Raw genomic sequence first — 20,446 nt, forward strand, 5'->3', positions numbered from 1 at the left:
GAATGGCAAAGTCATGCCATTAGTTTGTACTACAGCTCTCAAATCAGAATATAACATATCAATCCATTTCCTGAACAGAGGGCCAAAACCAAATCACATTTCCCCAGTCAAAAGCCTTCTCTGCATCAAGAGACAAGGCAGTGACAGAGTAGCATGCAGATCTGTTTTTCCAGAAAAGATGCAACAAACATCTAACACTGTTGACTCAATGGGCGTATCTGCCGTACCTTGAACTCAAACAAACCAGTGTGAGCCAGTGAATGTATTTTCTTTTCTTTTTTTTCAATCACTTTAGCAGAGTTTGACTTATCTCTCTTGGCGTATATGAATCACGAGTATGACCCCACTCATCAGGACCTCTGGACAGGCAAAAGCAAACGCTCAGCATCCACCCAAGTCTGACCGCAAGGCATTTTGCACCACTACCAGGAATAGCACAATACTGTCTGTGCGCACACACACACACACACACACACACACACACACACACACACACACAAAGTAATTCACAGCTACGAAACGAAAACCACCAGCTGTAAATGGTGTATTGTGCTAACTAGCTGCTACCAGTCTATCTTCCCTCCAGGCCTGGGGAAATTGAAATGGCAATGCACTGTAACAACAAGTAGATTGATGAGCACAGTTTAGAAACCTTTATTATACTGTAGGCAGTGTGTGTGTATGTGTGTGTGTGTGTGTGTGTGTGTGTGTGTGTGTGTGTGTGTGTGTGTGTGTGTATTTGTTTCCATGTGCTTTAGAGTTCCTTTAGAATACAGTCACTTGATTTCAGATATTTTTCAAAAATATCTTCTATTACTTATACTGGATGAATTATAAACATGCTGAGTGGAAGAAAACCTATAGTTATCGGACACAAAGTAATCCAAAAAACAAGAGAACCGAGGAACTCTACTTTTAAAGAAAATGGCTTTATTACAAACTACGATGAGGTAATTAGTGATGGATTACATTCAACAGACTTTCTCAACTCTATTAAGGTCGGCTAAGGCATTGGTTTTACTGCCAACACCTCATATGCCCTGTCTTCCTAATAAAACGCCTCCACTCATGTATGATGTTAATAATGAGTACGAAGTGCTTCAGATTTTCTGCTGCCTGGTGGTGGGAGGAAGGGTGGAAGGAAGGGAGGGAGAGAGAGAGAGAGCAACAGTCAGTGATTGAGTGAGAGAGAAAGCCAGAAAGAAAGCAAGACAGGACGAAACAAAGAAAGAAAGGAAGGAAGAAACACAGAGACAGGGAAATGAGAGGAAAAGAGAGCAACAAAGAAAGAGGAAAGGGAGTAAAAAGGAACAGAAGCAGCAACAGTAACAGAAGGCGAGACAAGAGTGACAGAGAGAGTGACATAGAGACACAGAGGAAGACAGAAAGAAAGAGAAAGACAGACAAGAAAGGGAGGATGGGATGCCGTAGGGGTTGCTGGGTGAAGCGTGTGGAGATAAGAGCTGTTCAACAGGCCCTTAAGAACCTGGCAGGCCCACGTTTGAACTCTAAGGCTCAGTGGATCAGAGGCAGAAATCTCTTGGAATTAAACCACTAGAGCTGAGAAGAGAAGAAATCTTTCCCTTTCTGTGCTTTCCCCATTGATACCAATGTGTTTCAAAGGGGAATAAAAACATTACCCTAAAAAGGACTTTGTAATTTGGATTATCCTTGGTAGATCAATTTGTGAATCCGAACATCTCTGTCTCAAAGCTAAAAGCCAAAAATAAATAAATAAAAAAACTGACTTGTTGCGGGCGCATTTCATCGTTAAGAACTGTTGAACAGCTTGCTTTGGGTGTAAAAAGTTCAAAATAACATTCTAAAGTCAGCGTACTGCTATTGCAAAGAGAGAACATCTTACTGTAAGCTCGACTCAGAAATACACACATTTTTTATGTACCTATATGGATCCAGTCAGAGTAACATGGACAAACAGAACCAGACACACACACTCACACACACTCACACACACACACACACGAACACAGGACATCTGTGTTCCATTAAGCATAGACAACAGCCACCCCGTGAAGGCATAAACAAATAGGTAATGAGAGCTCATTTGCTGTATACTGGTCAGGGGGAAATGCCAGGATGACATTTGGCTGTGTCTGTTTATGGGTGTGTATGTGTGTGTGCATGTGTACGGCTGGGTGGGGGTTTAGTGGGGACAGGGAAGACACCACACTCCTAAGAGGGATACAAGAAAAACAGCAACTTGTTTGTACAGACAGATACATAAAGATGCTTGGTAAAACACGGCAGTTGGACATGCAAGGACAAAATATGCAGTCCCACATACAGAACACATATTCATCCCAGTCAACTTTTAACTTATCCCTCTCTATTTCCAAACACAAACACACATGCAGAGTCTGATGAATTGACTGTCTGATTACTGCATGCATGGTCACATAGGACAAATGCCCCCCCCCCCCCCCCCCCCCCCCCCCCCCCCACCTCCCCCCACCTTCAATCTCCCCATTCCCCTGTCTCATAATTTTAAAATGTGACAATGAGACTAAACCGTAAGCCCTAATTCAGTCAGCAGTCTAAATCAAGAGGTATTTACTGATGGTGAAGAGATGAATAGATGTGTGGGGAGGGGGGTGAGCAATTATTTTATGTTATATATATTTATGTCAACATATCTTATATATTTATGTCAACAATTTGTCAAAGTTGCTGTCACATTTTTCAAATGGTGGATATCTCATTTTGGAATGACACTCCATATACACATGGACCTTTCACCAATAGGCTCATCTGTGGCGCACCACCACAATATCGGCACAAAATCAAATGTTGGTCATTGTATAGAAATTGATCTAAATGCATCTCTAATGCGCCTGATGTGAGCATCATGTCATGTTTGTCATTTGGCAAAGCACAGACCAGTAGATCAGTAGCATTGTCCTCAATCGGAGTCTCCCACTGTGAAAACTAAAGTCAAACTTAACTTTTTAATCAGAGATTTATAACACTTCTCAACACTCAGAAAGTTAACATGAGTGCAGTGCAGAGACTTAATTTCATATTGCCCCTGATCACCAGTTGGATTCCACTGGACACACCGCTCTCACTGTAGGTAAGGACAAGTAGACTAATTAATCCTAAACAACCACTGCCACAAGTTAATTGTCAACCTGTGGGAAACACTGCAATGTAACCCAAGAGTGGACACACTGCCACTATGCCAAAGTTAGCAAGGAATTTAAGGCTTTCACTCTGTGTGTAGTTCAGAACACTGCAGAGAGCCATTTTATAAACCTATTCCCACCTTTAGTTCAATCAAAAATGGAATAAAAAAAAACAAAGTACTGAATTCACTTGAGCACAAATTTGAGAGAGAGAAAAGAGGAGAGAGGGTGAGAAGAGTATGAAAGTAAGAACAGATGAGTCATTTGATGTCTCATCTTCAAGCTCCAACAGCCTTCAGTGTCTCACTCAGTGGGTGAATCAGCTTTAATTAGCTTACCCCCATCCAAAATCCAGGTTCTCTGGAACCATAACCCTCTGCCTACTGTCTCTTTTGAAGCCTTCTTCTGATTTATTACACGGTGGAGAGTTTCAGAAATGATTGAGGGATGGGGGTTTGCTGTAATGTCAACGTTGAGTACACGCTATGCACCTTACCCCCGAAGCTACTATTTTGTACTCTCATCTGTTTTACCTCTCTTTACCTCAATCTGTCCACCTGAGGGTTCCATGTCCAAATGAGCAATATTGGCGAAATTCACAAGAATCGCTATTGTGATCATTCCCTACCTGCACTTGAGTAAATTACACTATTTTGCACAGTTTTGTCATGAGAAGTATTGAGAACTCGTGCTCCATCAAATAAAGGTGTGGCAGGCCACGGCTTCCACATGAAATCAAATTATCCTCTGTATCTTAATTAACTTTTCTTCTTTCGCTCCTCTCTCTATTGCTCCAACTTTCGCTCTGTTCTCTTATTTCTCCAACCCCCCCGTCCCACTCCTCACCTCTCCTTACCACCGCAATCCTCTCCTCCCTATCCCCCTCCCCCCCTCCTCTCCTCTCCTCTCATCTTCATGAGGATGGATACCTTGCCCTTGGCACATCACTTGATAGTCTGTATGCCAAGCCAAGCAGTAGGAAAAACTCTATGGAGTTGGGAGAGTGTGTATCTAATGTAAGTGTGTGCGCATGTCTGTGAGGAAAAGGAGATAATACAGGACCAGCGGGTATTGTAAACAATATAAATCAATTGAGGGACACACACGCAGGTACACACACAGGCACACACAAGCGTAAACACAGAGAAAATGAGAGGAGACAAACAAAACAGAAGAGAGTTGAAGAGAGAATACAAGGAGGGGGAAAGATGCCGTCGAAGAGTGAACACCATATCTCAGCAAGCTGGGTAGCATTTTCCTTCATTTTTCACATAAAATCATATTTTAGCTTGAAAGTGGGTTCGAAGTGTAAGTGTAAGAGTTAATACAATGAGTCTTGACACCTACTTTATGAAATCATCCGACAGCATGGACATATTGTCTTATATGTCCTGTTTGTTGTGTCCTTTTACTATGCCTGCTTCAGGAATTGCCCCTCGGGGATAAATAACGTTTTTTGAATTGAATTGAATTGAATGCCCACAAAGACAAAGTTTGTGACGGAAAGCCCCCAGGCTGTGTCAGCTAACGAAGATGCAAGGATCACTGTTAACACTTTAGCTAGCAATTCGGCACTTGATCCAAGCTTCTTCCAAGCCATACAGAACATGACTGAAAATACTGTGAAGGAGACTCACAGTAAGATTTATACTGAGTTGGAGGCAATTGACAGTCAGCTAAAATACAGGGACTGGGGCTATGGGCCCAAGAGGCTGAGGAGAAAATTGGGGTGATGGAAACCACAAGCACTGCATATGAGGTACGAATACGAAAATTGGAGGCAGGTGCAAACTATGCCTGAACATCTGGATGACAGACAATCGTGGTTGCAGGTGTAACGCGTGCATTATAGGTCTCCCAGAGGGTACAGAAGGATCTAACTCTGATTTTTGAGAGGTGGATCCCAGAAAACCTTAACATGGACACCAAGGCTGGGCGCATGAAGCTGGATAGAGCCCACAGCTCTCTTGCTCCTAAACCAGGCTGAAACTAGTATCCCCTTCTGGCAACTGTCTGTTTCCATAATTTATTTTTGTGAAACAGAAAGCTATGGATGCGGCCAGCAAGCACGCCAGATCCAACAGTGAGTAACTGACACATGATGGCCCCAGAGTCTCCTCCTTCCACGATTACTCTGCTGTGGTCATATGGAAGCAAAGGGCATTTGACCTGGCTTAGGAGGATGAAGATGGAATACATGCTACTTTACCCGGCTATAGTGAGGGTCACGGTCAACGGGGCACATAAGAAAGCTCACTAGACCGGGGGAGGCGGTGGCCTTTATTGACTCTCTTGAGTAACTTTGTCCTACATGCTATGTTCAGACAACGCTCATTATTTTGCATATTGGATACATCAATACTTGCTGGAGTGCAAGTATAAGTATAAGTGCTGGAGCTTATGGTAATAATTGACATATTAGCTTATAACAGCAAAGTTAACTTTTTCTACAAGGATAAGAATGTAAAGAATGAATGAAATATTGTATTGTACTTTTAACCTTTTATTTTAATTTCTTTTTTTTTATTTCCCTTTCTATCCACTAGCCCATCCAGCCTATGTTGGATTTCTTTGGTTGCTGTGTGTGATCTTATGCAAGTTCACTCACTTTGGTTGAAATGGATGATACTTATTTTGCTGTTGATCGCCCTTACTCTTTTCTTCACAAACGAATACTGACATGCAGTAGTCTACTACATGGATGTGCTGAAATCCCTTGCTTGTTAATTGGCAGGGAAACCGCCCTTTGTTTTTTTCGCATGCCATACTTTAATATAGCTCTTGTTCAGAGTTTTGACTGGTGGTACCAGCGCGGCAACAATGAGGAGGATCGGATAAGACAGTTACACGGCACTTTAATTTCTTCTAAATATAGTGGTACAGTCGGACAGAATGTGTGTATGAGTCAGATCTGGGACAATTGCTAGTAGGAAGCTTTGTCTGTACATGGGATGTTCAAGGTGTCCATAATGCCATCAAAAGGGAAAAAAAGATCCTTTCTTTCCTGAGAAAAGAGAATACTGACATTGCTCTGCTGCAAGAAAACAAATTTAAATGACCAGGAACACTCATTATTGCAACAGGGAGGGTTTGGGCAGGCGTTCTTTTCATCATTAATATCCAAAAGTGGAGACGTAGCCATTTTTTTCAAATAGTGTTAAAGACAATTATGGGTGGTACATAATTTTATCCCCATCATTTCTGTCTTACAAGGTCAGAAGATCTCCATTATGATTATGTACCATCCCCCAGCCTATACCCACCCAATTTTCTCACCAAATTATTTGTAGATTTATATGATTTGAATGCAGATAATGCTATCGTGGGAGGGGATTTTAATTATCTTATAAGTATATTTATTTTATTATAAGTATATTGAATCCTCTTGGAGACAGTTTCCCCATAGTGTGTCACCACACTCTAGGCAGAAAAACATACCACTTGTGAAGACATGGGGTTAATAGATGTTTGGAGGGCCTTTCACCCTTCAAATAAGGAATACACATTTTTGTCACCACCCCATCAGTGTCACACTAGAATAGACTATTTTTTTATGCCTATAAGACCTTGTTGCGTTCAGTTCGTATTACAAATATAATCATATCTGACTATGTGAGTGTGGTCTTGGATATAAAGTTACTGGTGCTTCATCTTCATCAAGATGTTGGAGGCTGAAATCAACCCTTCTCAAATACCACACATTTATATCAGATTTCACCAAAGAATTTGAACGTTTTTATTCACTTAATTCCTGATTTATTAGCTAACCCTCGATAACCCTAACCCTCGATAAACCAGGAAGATATCTGGCCTATCTCACAAAAAAACAAAATGATTCTCAATCCATTGCTTCCAGCCCCTGATGGCAACTTATTTACGATAACAAAAAAATCTGACTTGTTTATGTAGTTCTTCGTCAATTTAGTAATTTAGAACAATCAAATGATGCAGTTGCATTAATGGAGGATTTTTTCTCAGAATTGAGCTGCCAACCATATCGGAGCAACAGAAAACACTCCTTAATGCCCCTATTACTGGGGAGGAGTTAGTGGAAGCTATCTCTAGATTGCAGGGTGGTAAAGCCCCCAGGGCCAGATAGATTCTGTAATGAGTTTTACAAAGAGTTTCAGAATTTGTTACTTGAGCCTATGCTAAATATGTTCAACCGTTCATTTTCAAGTGATGGTTGCCTTGTAACTTTAAGGGAAGCTCTTATCCTGAAGAAGGGTAAATGTACACAGTCATAGTCATCCTATAGACTATGGAGATGTGGAGACTATGGAGACTATCTCCTGAAAGAAGACCAAAAGTTGCTTGACAATATTCTAGCCTCCCAAATAGAGAACATACTGTCCCTGATTGTTAGACCAAACTGGCTTCATAAAGGGTCGTAATTCATATAATAATGTAAGACGAGTTCTTAAGGTTATTCAGACTTTTCAGCAGCTGGTGCTTTCTCTGGACGGAGAAAAAAAACAACATAGAGCCGCAGTGCTTACTAATGGGTTTAGATCAGAAAGCTTCTCGTTACACAGAGGGACAAGACAAGGGTGCCTCCTGTCACCGACGCTTGCTGGCTGTCGAGCCATTAGCATAGGCTATTAAGACAGTGCCCTCTAAAGAAGGGTCACTCATTGGTGATAACAGCATAAAATAACCCTTTATGCTGATGATGTTTTAATATTCTTGTCTAACCCTGATATGTCAATACACACCACTGTTGATGACACTGATGCTGTCTTTACTCCTTCAAAATCATAAGCCATGCCAGTCGGTAATTTAACTTCCATGTCGGTTGTTGTATGGTTTTGTATGTGGTAATTTTAAAGCCTAATAACCACATTACTTCAAAAAGAGAGAATACAAAAGAAAACATGAGAAAAGTAGAGAACAAGAGGGAAGAGAATACAGAAAAGACCAGAGAACAGAATAGAGAAAAAAAGGAAGATGAGAGGAAAAGTTAAGGGGAGGGAAGAGGAAAGAAGACAAAAAAGAAGAGAAGAGAACAGAATAAAGCAGATGTTTGTATGTGTTGATATTAGACTGTGCTGCTACTGTAAGAGGCCAGGTCCCCCAGTGAGCCGGCTACCAAAGTCACCTTCCAGCAGCTGTCTACTGTCATCTACTAATGCAGTCACAACCACCTCTGATCCTCACAGTTAATGACCAGAGAGGTAATGGAGAGGGACGCAGTGTGTGTGTGTGTATGTGTGTTCACATGCATCCTGCGTGTGAAGGCTATGTACTGTATATCAACATCATCAGCTGGGTATGCATGCATGTTGTGTGTATATGTATGTGTTTATATGTGTGTGTGTGAGTGTATATTGTATGTACAGTCTGTGTAAGTAGACAAATAAAGGTGTGTGATGCCCCCTGTGTCTGTGTGTGTGCATTACCTGGAAATCCCTCTCCTCCAGAATCTCTTTTCTCCACCGCACCAGGAAGGCCGCACACACATACAGGTGGAAATGGGAGAAACCCTCTGGCTCAGCCTACAGAGAGAGAGAGAGGGGGAGAGAGGAAGAGAGAGAGAGAGAGCAAATCATTTAACACAGTGGTTCTCAATCCTGGTTCCACAGCCCTGCTGATTTTCACTCTAGCCATCTAATCAGGAAGTGATTTACACCTGGGATGCAAGGTGAAGCATTTTACAACCATGAAACAAATGATACTTTGACACAGTCATCTTATATCGTACAAATAAGCTTAAGGATCCAGTTCCAAGTAAAACTTGGTAATGAAGAACCATTAACGACCTACTTTGCAAGGCAGGCATCTCAATACGTTCAAATCACCTCAAATAGCTTCCCCCTTTCATCACATTTCAGTTTGAGAAAGATTTACAACCATTTTCACATGAGGCATTCAGTCTGTCGCATACATAAAAAGGGAGGGGGGGACAGAATATAAAACATTTGTCTGTCACAATCCAAAAATTTACATTTGCCGAGCGCAAGAGAGAGAAAGAAAGAAATAAAGACACAAATCCCCTCTTCTTTGCACAGCTTTTATTTCAGCCCCTCGTTACGTATCCCGTCTCGCTTTTTTTTACGACTTGGAAATGAGCGAGGGAATTAAAGAGGGAGAAAGACAAAAGATGAGACGTTCCTCGCTCTATTCTTTCTTCTCCAGAGCCCTGTCTTAGGGAGGATACCAGGGCCTTTAAATGCAACTGACTGAAGGCGACTTAGAAGTACATGCCCCTCAGAGGTGGGACACGAGTGTCAAGAGTGCATGTTAATGTGTGAGCTTTGGTGAATGCATTCTGACATGCCTGTCTGGGGTGTTGGGTTACCCACATATGTTATTTTAGCTTAAATTCATGGAAACAAGTGTGGAATTGCACTCCACACTGTACTAACTGTACTCCCCAACAGGCATCCAGACAGATATACACGGATGGTCTAACTCATACATGCCTCTGCACACACACACACACACATACACAAACACACACACACACACACACACATATACACACACACACACACACACACACACACACACACACATACAGTAGCAGCGTGAATTCATGAATAATTCTCCAAGTGTGCTCTCTGATGTGTCTACTTTGATAGTATGTGGTGGTAAGGAGGCAATGCTGCATTCTACCGCACAGAAATTTCACTACCCTGGCTTCAGTGAATACACTTGGGTTTTGGGGAACACACACACACACACACACACACACACACACACACACACACACACACACACACACACACACACACACACACACACACACACACACACACACACTCAAATAGTCTTCAATTTCTAAATTCTACCCTGTAGTCCCTTTGGCACAGGTGAGGCTAGATAGTAAATAGCCTAAGGATAGAAACACATTCCAAGATTTTAGCCATGTTTAGTTCCTACTAGGCTCCAAATGTACAGGAATAGGATTGAAGTAGCATTACTCATTCCCAGCTTGTCGGCATATTTGAACCAGCAACCATCAATCAAGGACATCTCTCTAACCATGGCGTCTATTTGTGTATTGAGTGAGGCCTAGCATCAACTCTCTACGAAGTTACAGTAGCTGCCATTCTGCTGTGACAATGGAAGGAGGGAAGGTAGCTAGGAAGGAAGGAAGGAAGATGGTAGACAGATATAGACAGAGAGATTGATGGTAGCAATAAATGAAAAAAGATCAGGTCCCCTTCCTCATTGAGTAGTTGTTTCTCTCTTAGTCTCAGTCTTTCTGGATGGAATGGCCCTCCCTCTGCTTTTGCCATGTGCCTCCTTCTTCCTTTCTTTACCTTTCACTCACTTAAACCAACAGAGAGAGTGTGTGTGTGTGTGTGTGAGAGAGAGAGAGAGAGACACAGGGAGAGAGATAGAGGAAGTGAGTGAGAGAAAGAGAGAGAACAGAGAGAGAGGAAAAAGGGAGGGGTGTTTGTGAACAGTGAAGCGTAAAGCGGTGCAACTTGTAAACTGGCAGGTGATTGGCTTGTTAGTCTAACCTTGCAGCTCCAATCGCAACAACTGACACACACACACACACACACACACACACACACACATACACACACACACACACATAAAGGGAGAGATGAGACAGTATTTGACTGGCATTTGGGAACAGTGTTCAGTCCCCAAAGATTCACACACTTTTAATTTCCTTTCTTCTATGTGTTTGTGTGTGTTTGTGTGTGTGTATGACTGCATGTGTGAGTACACCAGTGAACTTTTGGGGACTGAGAAACTCTTTGTCCCTAAAAATCCAGTCCACTTCTCTTTCAACCCCTCCCTCCTTCTCCCTCAATCACCCTCTCCCTCTATCCTCTGCACTCACAATCTGTCAACTACTTCAGTCTCGTTCATCAAATGTCTATCAACCATCTCTCACTCTCTGTTTCTCATCACTAGGGCTGCAAGGAATATTCGATAAATCTGAAAGCGATTTTTCTTTATCAGAAAACAGCTTCTGTTTTTGATTTGCCAACAATCGCTTAAATGGGCGATCCGCCATTAACTTGGCAAGAATGGTAGCCTAACTAATGATGGTATATATGATCCACTCCCCTGCTCATTCCAGTATGTTTCTGGCAGCTGAAAAAAAATGAAAAAATCACAAAAAAGAACAAAATGTGCAGTCTTAGCACAGTTCAATCACATGCATGATCAGGGGTTAAAGTGGGCCGGAACGATCCGGAACGGCGTTCCGGCACCTTCGATTAATAAGTAAAAAAATTGGCAGTTTCATACATAATAATGTCAAGCGAGTTCACAGGGCTGCCAACTCTCACGCATTGACCGTGAGACTCACGCAATTGACATTTTTCACACGCTCTCACGCAAGTCCATTTTCTCACGCAGTGAAAAACAAATTCTAACTAACTGACATAACTGATAACGTCGCGGCACGAAGAGGACACTGACAGCGCACGGACAGACGAGACAGAGCAGCACCGTGCAGCAGAGAGTTATTCAGACCATCTGAATAGCGAGAAATATACACAAATCTATTATATTGTAATGTATTCCCATGCATGGTTCTCAGAGTAATCTCAGTCCGCGGCTCTTCTGCGTCTCTCCCTCTCTTCTCGCGCCGTGCGCACGCAGGCAGGAGTGAGAGTGAGTTACTATGGTTACGGGGACGCTCTGTGTCTCTGTCGCTCTGAAACTTTCTTGCGATTCCCAATAATAGGTTTTTAGGTTAGTATGCCTGTGCAAAATCATGAATGTAAGCACCTCAATGCTGAAATCTAGTAATATAACATAATTACTGTTGGTTGCTGTTTCTTGACTTAATCCAAGAGGTTAGGTGGCGTAGAAATGCAGGAAATTTGTTTTAAATTACTATTTTTTTCTGACCCCCCCGCCCACCAATTATGTATTTTACCCTAAACAGGGTTCCCCCACCTGCCACTGCATCCATAGTTTAAATTGAGATTATGTCAATATGATCTACTGAACGGTTACATTCATTCAAGATATGCATGTTTGATTTTTTTTTAAAGGCTTAATTATTTTGCTTTAAACTTCTGTATGTTGGTCAAAAAAGTGACGTTTTGAACTTTTACTAAACTTTATCCCACTGAAAATAAAAAAAAAAAAAGATTGATCTTGATTATAGATTATTTGAATTTTTAATAGGGTTAGGGTTAGATATTTGATGTAAGAGTCGATATGTTATTCGAAAATGAAAATATCCAATAGTGGCAGCCTTACTCATCACCCATCTCTCTCTCTCTCTCTCACCCGGCACTTTTTCTCTTTGCCTATTTCCACCACCCATTTCTCTCTCTGACACTCTATCTCTCTCTCTCTCTCTCTGCCGCCCCATCCATCCACTGCTGCTGCTTCAGCTCAAGGCCTTCTGATAATTATGATTCGCAAAATAAAGTTTGTCATGAGAGTCAAGGTGACTCCGTCAAACTTGTTTCTCCCTCTCTCCTCCGCCTCCATTGTTATGCTTGGTCCTCCACCCCCCTTGTGTCAGGGCAGCCATATTGGCAGAGACAGGCGAGACGCTGACTGACAAGCGCTACTGATCAAAGGAGAAGAGAGAGAGGGAGAGGGAGATGGGGTGAGGTGGGGGGTGGAGGAGTCGAAGGGGGGAGAGGGGAAGAGGTGGTAAGGGGTGGGGGTGGGAATACGTGAGAGAGAAAGAGGGAAAGGGTGAGAGAGAAAGAGAGCAGAGAGCAAGAACGAGAGGTGAGGGAGGAGGAGGAGGGAAAGAGCGAGAGAGTGAGACAGAACGTGGCACAGGGAGTGAGAGAGAGAGAGAGATAGAGATAATCAGAGGGAGCTAGAGAGCGAGAAAGAGCATTGCAATGTCACAGTGTCTCTAAAGTGCTGCGTTGGCTGTCTGACTAGTCAAAATGTCTCATCCCCCCAAAACAAACTGTCTTGACGTGGGACTAACTCGAGACTCTGACGAACAAACTTCAGACAAGGTGGAAAGGTGAAGGTGTTGTGGAGTGATGCAAGATGATGAACGAGCGGTTTTAAGCTGATGTAACAATTAGGCAGACAGTCTGTGATGAACTACTGGCGCTCTCGTGGTGGTTTTACAGCTACTCTTCTCTGTCTCTGTCTGTGTGTCTGTGTGTGTGTGTGTGTGTGTGTGTGTGTGTTAGGGTTGGGCGATTGTTTCCATCATCCTGGCAACCAATCTTCATCACATATACATCTAATTACCCATGTATTTGTGGGATAGTGTGCGGTGTACACATAACTTCAACTGAAACGTAGATTTTAAAAGCGCAAAGAAAGGACATTTTTACATCTATATCATAGTATGAAACTTCACAGTGAAGAAAAAAAAGCTGATGAACAAGTATCAGGTTGTGGCGCATTCCCAATAGAAAACGGTAGCACAAGTCACTCAAATGAGGAAGCACACGCAGGGACAAAACCACTACAGCCTGAGGAAGGCTCTGGGAATTGTTGGCTGTGTTTAGGCTACCTTCTCTTCTGGCACTAAATACATTTTAAATCAACTTGAGCATAATTCTACTCCCTGAGTGTGCTTCCCCATCCGAGTGTCTTGCTCCAGGCTACATTTTAAATTACCAAAGATCAAGGTAATTTAAATTGTCAAAAAACTGGCAAAAAAACCTGGATTTCCACCGGCGATTTGATAATTGTGCAGCCCTAGTGTGGAGATGCGCAAGTGTACATCTGTGTCCCAGGTGTCTCTCATGCCAGTAACCCCATGTTCACATTGCGAGCAACACAATCAGCAAGTCCCCGAAAATCCATTCATTTTCTATAGAGCTGAGCGACCAGGGAAGTTCGGCCAGGAAGAAACAAAAGCAATTCTTGGAGAACGGTAACATTCATCACTGGGGTCGATGGTAAGCTCTGTAGAGTTATTGTTGTTCTTTTTGTTTGCTTATTTCCAATTTGCTCTACTTAAGTAGAGCTTGCTAGCTAGCTATGTTAACTCATCAAAATTATGTCATGTTATTAAAGGCAATACTACAGCCACAAAAAACATGATTTGCCTGTTCAAAACTTTGTAACTGCATGAAACCACTACATAGAGGCAGTCGAAGCCTCTCGTACCACCCACAATCTGTCAGAATAGATCAACTAAGTTGCTCGCAGTGTGAATGCGGGGTCAGGACTATGTGCTCCTCCAAGGGCCTGCAGTCTCAAAACTACAACAGACCAACACCCACAACTGACCACAACAGAACAGACAGACTTCATCAGGGTTGAAAGAGAGAAACACGCTGAGGTAAGGAGAGACAGAGAGATAGAAAAAAAAAAATGAGGTGAAGTGAGAGTAATCACTGCAAGGGAAGAGAGGGATGGAAAGAGAGGGGTGAAGAAGAGGTGAAGTAGAAAGATATATATAGAAAGGATGAAGGGAGAGGAGACAGACAGAGCGGTAGAGAGATAGAGGGAGCAGCTATGGAGAGGTGAGCCTTTATTGAGAGAGGAGAGGATGAAATATTGATGCCTGCACCAGGTTGTGTGTGAGTGTGTGTGAGAGAGAGACAGACAGAGTGAATTTGTGTGAGGGAGTGTGTGAGAGTAAGAGTGTGCGTGTGTGTGTGTGTGTGACCCAGGTCCTGTCTACAGAGGCCTGTCTTATTGTTTGGAGTGACCACAGGGCCAACCATTACGACAGACAGCAGATAGGGAGGCAGGAAAGGGACAAGGGTTACCCCCCCTCCCCCTCCGGGACAGTGACACAATGTCTCTTGTTCTCTCTCTCTCTCGCTCTCTCTCTCTCTCACTCACACACACACACACACACACACACACACACACACACACACCAACCTGAAACCCTGTACTGTACTAACCCTGATCTTAAGTTATCCAGTTGGCAGGTAAGTGTTCTTCATATTTAATGTTACAAGGTCGCATAAGATTAAATGCAATATCTGGAGTGCATGCATCCCTTGTGTGGTTCAATAACTGACTTTGACATAAAGGGCTGAAAGATATAAAGGTCTGAATTAAGTGCTGCATTTAGAACTGTTAGCGCATTTCTCTCTTTGTTTTACTTTAGAGGAAGCATTCTGCTTTTGATTAAACAATACTGACTGTCAAAGAAATTCATGTTCTGAGAGTGGCTTACCTAAGTACTATGGCTGCAGGTTTCTCCAACTGCAACAACAGTTATTTCCTCCCTATCGTACATCTCTATGGCGGTAATAGCCCTGTTGTCAAGGGAAGAATGATTCTGCTCCTTAAAGAGATACTGAGGCATGCAATATTTTAATTGTTGGTGTGTTAGGAAGAGTGGATATAAGAATTTGTTTAAGAATCTTTACATATCCCTCTAAGACACATATACGTGTACGCATTTCATCAGAGGGGTCAGAGGGGTGGGGCACCCAAGAGCACACCACAAGACCTCCAGGTTATTTCACTTCACTTCAAGTGTGGTTAGCTGCCACGTATTCTGCAAATATGCTTTTACACTTGACACTGAATTATTGGTTTCATGTTTAGACAGCGAGAAATCTGTTAAACTATGTCAATATGTGAATAGCCATTTGAGTGGGGACTTTAGTCTAGCCAGCATGGACAAACAATTAACCTTTTATCAGCATCCTAGAGTCACTATCTTTCATTTGAATAGAATTGTATTTATTTCCTTCATTACCTTTTTTCGCTATTTGTTTTCCAAGCTCCTAATCTTTGATAATCTTCTAGTCTTTGTTGCTGTAATGACCAGGTTTCCCCATAGGGATCAATAAAATTCACCGTATCTTACAGTATGGTTTCAATAAGGGTCACCAACAAGGCTAACAGCCCCTCTCTTGGTAAATTCAACCGCTTATATGAAATAAGTCCGTTTTTTATCCTACTTTTGACAAGTGGCTGATGAAGTGAATGAACGGCCAGAGACCGAAAATGTCACAGTATCCCTTTAACAGCCATGCTAATGCTGCCACACTGAGCTACTTGCTAATTTCATGCTCCACGCAACAGGGATAATTTGGTCCCTGTCTGTCTGTCTGTCTGGGGGGATTGTGTGTGTGTGTGTGTCTGTGTCTGTGTGTGTTTCGCTCTAAATCATCCCTCCTCATCTCTCTCTCTCTTTCTCCCTCTCCTCCTCTTCTTGAGATCGATAGAGTGACAAATAGAAAAACAGAGAAGGGGAGAGACACAGAGAGAGAGAGAGAGGCAGAGAGAGGGGGGAGAGAGAAAGAGAGAGAGGAGAGAGAGAGAGAGAAACAGAGGGCAAAATGAATAGACAGAGAGAAAGAGATAGATATAAGAAAAAAGAGAAACAAAAGAGAGAGATAATGAGAGACAGCAACAATAAGAGAGAGAATGGCAGAGAATGTGATAAAGAGAGACATGAGAAAGAGACAGAGAAAGATAGACAAAGAGAGAGACAGGGAATGAGAGAGATACAGAGAGAGAGACAGGAAGAGCTATCCTGTGCTGGATCAGGCTACTGAACAGATGGCCACACCGCAGAGAGACGACCACAGTGGAGGCATTACAACACTCAGGTTAAAAACCTCCCCTGGAAAACACACACACGCACGCGCACACACACACACAGGCTGGATGGCAAAGGGCAAGGTCTTTCTGTCTGTTCTGTTGCATTTGTGTGAAAGCCAAACACACTAGGTTGTTTATCCCTACAAGACCAATATCTCTCTGTTTTTGCAGTGAATCATTGTTCTCTGTTATTTGTCAGAAAAGTGTTAAGACCGACAAACATCAAGAGTAATAGCTGCAACAATCTGCTGAAACCCGGTTTGGTTAGACATTAAATGCAGAAAAAAATGGTTATTTGTGAAAATTGCAGTGCCTGAAATCCTTTGAGGGCTTTTTTGAAGGGCAAAACCTAGCCATAATTTTGAAGAACTGCTCATTTTGGAGAATAGAAAGGCAAAATCCTAAGAAATCTTGTCTGACTCAAAAGCTATGTATACACTGCCAGAATTTGGTAGTGACAACCAAATTTATGAATGAGAATGAATGCGTGGCTGAATGAATCTTTACTTCAGACCAACACGGTGGCTACCATTGCCTGTGTTTTCAATTTACTTGACACCAGTAACACCAGCAACCCGAGGCGTAAATGTATCCATAACATCTCAATAAAGTGCCAACAACAGCAGCGTTGTATTCTCTCCTTGTATTCTCCACCTCATGAACTTGATACTTTTAAGTGGTTTTCAGAGACTTCATCACTATTCTGCATTATTCTGCATTGCGTTGGACACTCTCAGCACATAGGCCTAGTTTTTCAGAAATAATTTCAAACATCCTCTGGGTTCTTCTGGTACCACTCATTTTGTCTTCCCTCTTCCACCCATATACTTATTAACAAATTAATCTCCCGCTCCGACAACAACAATCCTTTACCATCCGCCATTTTTTCAAATGACTAAGAAGGGAGGAGGGAATGTTACGCAACCTAAGGAGCGTCATGCCTTACTTAATAACCAGCCTTACTTAATAACCAGTTGTCCAGTTCACTTCCGGTACATACTATGCAGACTAACCGCATCCGCACTCAAATTCTAAAAATCTATACCTGAACTTTTCAGGTAGTGAGTGCGGTTGTAGAATGTGGTTGTCACTCTCCTTAATAATCAAATTGTATGTGAACTTCACAGGATTAAGCACTCCAATGAGGAGTGACAACTGTATTTAGCTGCAGTGTGTACGTAGCCAATGTGCCCTTGCACAGCTCAGCGGATGGAGCATTGAGCCAACACCGCATTCAAAGCATCCACCAGACGGCAAATGTCAATGCGTCAGATCTAAGGTCGGGTAAAGCACGAGGTGAGCTCAAACACTCACGACTACACTCGAGTGTAGGGACACATGCTTACAAACAACATAATAGCTTGTAAACAATCCTAACCAAGGACAACCTATTAACGCAAGCTCTCTTAATTCGAGAGCATCGTCACTTGAGCTAAAGCTCGGCAAAGTGTTGACGTGCTCCCAAGGACGCAGCTTGATAGAAATGGTAGCTCAAGTGTGATGGGTCTTTTGTGAAGCACATCAAATCACTGCGAGCAGAAAGAATCTTGGCTCCACCTATATGTGAGAGTGTGGTTCTGTAATATGGACTGTCTTTCGCAACACTTGATTTGAGGGAGTGTGAGAGGAGGAGGAGGTGAGGGGAGGGGGCAAAGACATGGAGGTGAAGAAAGGACAGCAAGGGAGAGAAGAAGAGAAGAGAAGAGAAGAGAAGAGAAGAGAAGAGAAGAGGGAGGAAGGCAAGAGAAGAGATAGAAAGAGAATAATATGGGTGGAAAGGATAGGGGAGGAAAATAGAGCAGAGCAGAAGAGAACAGAAGTGCAGTGAAAAAGAGAAGAGAAAAGAAGGGAAGTAAAAAAAGGACAATGGAAGAGAGCAGAATAGAACAGACAAGAACAGCTTTGTGCTTTGCTGTCTAGTCTACTGAAAGATTCATGAGTGGAAGTGGCCTAATTCCCCTACCAGGGTAGGAGTGGAGGTGAGGGACTGTGACAGAGCCTGCCAAAAAAGGTGTGTATGTGTGTGTGTGTAGTGTGTGTATTGGGGTGGGTGGGGGTGCTGGTGCTGCCATCCAAACTAGGTTGTAAAGCATCAAATATTTAGAGGATGGATTACAAGTACATTGTGTACCTGGGTCGCTGTCAAGTCACAACAAAGCAAAAACACACTTTAATCATTCATCCACTGTTTCTTATGTAGGCTTACATTTGAGGTGGTCACTGAATTATGTTTGTGTGTGTTGTGTATTGCTCAATTACAGGTATTTTTGTGAAAACGTAGTTGTTTGGTTGCTAAACAATTAATCCTGTTCATCAGAATCTGTTGATTACAAATGCTGAATCCATCCTATTCTTGATCCTTACTCAATTATATGCAATGTCAAGTCAATATATGTCATTATATTTGGCTGCAATGCCATTTCATCTGGGTCCTCCTTTAAACCCTCTTTGTCCATATGTGTGCCATATTCTTCTATCCATACAGCCCACTAATCTACTTCTCATATGATGCTATTACAGGTTCTGTTTGGGATGTAGGCAAGGCCACGACTTGTGTCCCAACTCAACACACATCCTCCTAAAATACCCCTTATATTCAAGTCTAGGCAAAAAGTGCAGAGTAAGCATAACCAATATCGCTGTGTCAGTTTTCCACGTTCTGTCAGCAGCACCAACTGATATCAGGACCACATCAGCGGCCAACACTATATTTGATTGATATCTTATTGATTTGGTCTTCCTTTGATCACATCCTATTGTACAATACATGCCCATGATCAGTGTGTGCATTCACATGCAAAAACAAATATGCTGTCTTTCTTTTTTACATTTTTGCTCCCTTCCTTTGGTAGCATAATAGATCAGTTGCGTAACTTTTCACTGATTATAGCCAACCTCTTTCCATTACCATAAAAGCTTCTTTTTTGTCTCTGCAGCTCGACAGGATTGTTCCCTGTAACTTCCTTTAATGCATGTTAGAAAGAAAGTGCTTGTTACTATGGACACCATGTACAATCGAGGCTGCCTTAGGGCTGCACGATATATCGTTTCAGCATCGTCATCGCGATGTGCGCATGCGCAATAGTCACATCGCAGGACGTGCGATGTCAAGTAAGGCAAATTAACTCAAACACGTCATGCTACAACTTTTTTGCTGCTTGATACAAAAGGAAAACTCACACGGTTCTCATTTTCCATGACTAATCTACAAGAGAAGTCTGTCTGATATAACATAATTTACTCCGATTTAAGGGTTTGTTATAAGAGTAGCATATGTTACCTTTCCAGCTTTCGCGGCTCCGAACCGTAGTTGGGAAGCCTCTGGTGTTGTGCTAGCCTATTTTAGCTTAGCCTGGCTCGTAGCTGGTAACAAGCTTTTTACTAAGAGTCCGGAGCAACTCTGCAGTGGAGAACTGGCACTTTATTTCGGTACAGCAGCGAACATAATGCACGGCCTCTCGGTGACGTTTTAAGCTCTTTTCCCGCTAACTATGGTAACTTTACTCACTTAGCATCCTGCAACTCACTCTGGCTGCGGCTAAGCTAAAAACACACTCACTTCCTAGTACGTCACCCGCGCAGGTTACCCACAAGGCCACCTTCTTAAAGGGGCAAGGCTTGATAGAGCTATTCAAGTCATTTGGTGAAAATTCCTGTATTTTTTCATATTGCAGTATATATCGCAGAAGAAAAAAATATTGCAATGTCAGTTTTTTCCAATATCGTGCAGCCCTACTGCTGTAGCACACTGCCCCATCAAATGTATCAATAGCCACAGGCTTTTATTCAACAGGCATCCAATTATTGAATTATTCACTTCATTCAACTAGGTTAATCCAAAGTATGGTGATGTACGTACGTGTGTGTGTGTG

At 42.4% G+C, this 20,446-nt stretch overlaps 1 protein-coding gene across 2 annotated transcripts in view; it reads right to left on the reverse strand.

The window, feature by feature from the left end:
* Window positions 1-20,446, reverse strand: part of tbc1d22a (TBC1 domain family, member 22a) — a 127,870-nt gene that overhangs the window by 15,283 nt on the left and 92,141 nt on the right. For both annotated transcript variants that reach the window (XM_078282084.1, XM_078282085.1), the window contains exon 13: window positions 8,543-8,638. In XM_078282084.1, coding sequence (XP_078138210.1) covers window positions 8,543-8,638 — 96 coding nt within the window. The remainder of the gene's footprint in view (window positions 1-8,542; window positions 8,639-20,446) is intronic.

This window comes from Centroberyx gerrardi, chromosome 24, assembly GCF_048128805.1.
Source record: "Centroberyx gerrardi isolate f3 chromosome 24, fCenGer3.hap1.cur.20231027, whole genome shotgun sequence".
Taxonomy (NCBI): Eukaryota; Metazoa; Chordata; class Actinopteri; order Beryciformes; family Berycidae; genus Centroberyx; species Centroberyx gerrardi.